Source organism: Echinops telfairi, unplaced genomic scaffold, assembly GCF_000313985.2.
Source record: "Echinops telfairi isolate 266 unplaced genomic scaffold, ASM31398v2 ScPeMD7_7458;HRSCAF=8496, whole genome shotgun sequence".
Classification (NCBI taxonomy): Eukaryota; Metazoa; Chordata; class Mammalia; order Afrosoricida; family Tenrecidae; genus Echinops; species Echinops telfairi.
In genome coordinates, this window is record NW_022111358.1 from 36,841,691 (window position 1) to 36,842,690 (window position 1,000).

Genomic DNA, 1,000 nt, shown 5'->3' on the forward strand with positions numbered 1-1,000 from the left:
CTTCCAGCGTAGGGCGAGCCGGACAGAGGCCGGGCCCACCGCCAGGGCCGGGGGCACCTCCCAACCCCACCTTGCGGGGCACGTTTGGGGCGCTCGGGTTTGCGTTCTTCCTTGGAGGGGGGGGTGCAGTGTGATTCCCCAAGAGCCCACCTGGAACCCACCGCCCCACCCAACGCCGCCCTCCCCCACCGGTGACAAGTGGAGCAAACTGCAAACCTTCCCTCGCTTCCCCCTTCCAGCCTCGGGGAGCTGGCGTACGTGCCCGCTGGGTTTCCCTGCGGTCCGCAGTGAAGCCGCCTGCCCGGGGGTCGCGACGCCGCGGGGCGGAGGCCCTGGGCGAGCGAGGCCGGGCCTGGCGCGGCGCTTACCTCGTCCACGGTGAGGGGCATGCAGATCCGGTACTCCTTCAGCAGCATGGTCCCGCCGGCTGCCGACCGCGGGGCGGGAAGCGCCCCCAGACCAACGAGGCTGCCGCCCGGGCGCAGGCAGGGCGAGCTCAGCTCCTGGCTCCCTCCTCGGCGCCCGCGAGCATGTCAAGGTTTGGGTCCCGGTGCGCGCCGCTCCGCTCCCCCGCGCTCCTGCCTCGCCGAGGTCGCTGCTCCCGGACGCCGGCTTGCAAAGTCGGAGGAGGAGGGAGAGCCGCAGGCAGTGGCTCCGATCGGCAGCCCCGGGCTGTCGAGGCGACTGGAAGATCAGGACTTGCCCGCCGGGGGACACGCGGGGTAGAAATGGAGCTTTCCGAAAATGAAAACGAATGCACAAAAGTCACCCCCTGGATCCGCCTCCGAGACAATCCTGGAACCCGGAGACCCCCCGGCCGGCCGGTCCCCCCAGTGCTAATGTCACCGAGCGCAGCCCAGCCGGAGCCGGAGATGCTGACTTCCCAGACAAAGGCTCGCCGGGCTCCTCTCCGCCCGCGGTAAACAAGGTTTCCTTCCCGTTTTAGGGCCAGTCCCCGGGCCACTCGCGGGCTCGGCGGGGAGAGGAACGGGAAGCCGCG

The 1,000-nt window shown here is 70.6% G+C and overlaps 1 protein-coding gene across 4 annotated transcripts in view; it reads right to left on the reverse strand.

Moving 5' to 3' along the window:
- Nucleotides 1-1,000, reverse strand: part of PITPNC1 (phosphatidylinositol transfer protein cytoplasmic 1) — a 302,891-nt gene that overhangs the window by 288,604 nt on the left and 13,287 nt on the right. The window contains exon 1 of one of the 4 annotated variants that reach the window (XM_045299353.1): nt 369-961. The exons of the other annotated variants lie outside the window; for them this stretch is intronic. Within the exon in view, the coding sequence (XP_045155288.1) occupies nt 369-416 (48 nt within the window). The 5' untranslated portion in view covers nt 417-961. Of the gene's footprint in view, nt 1-368; nt 962-1,000 lie in introns of those variants that run through there. 4 annotated transcript variants of the gene reach the window in all.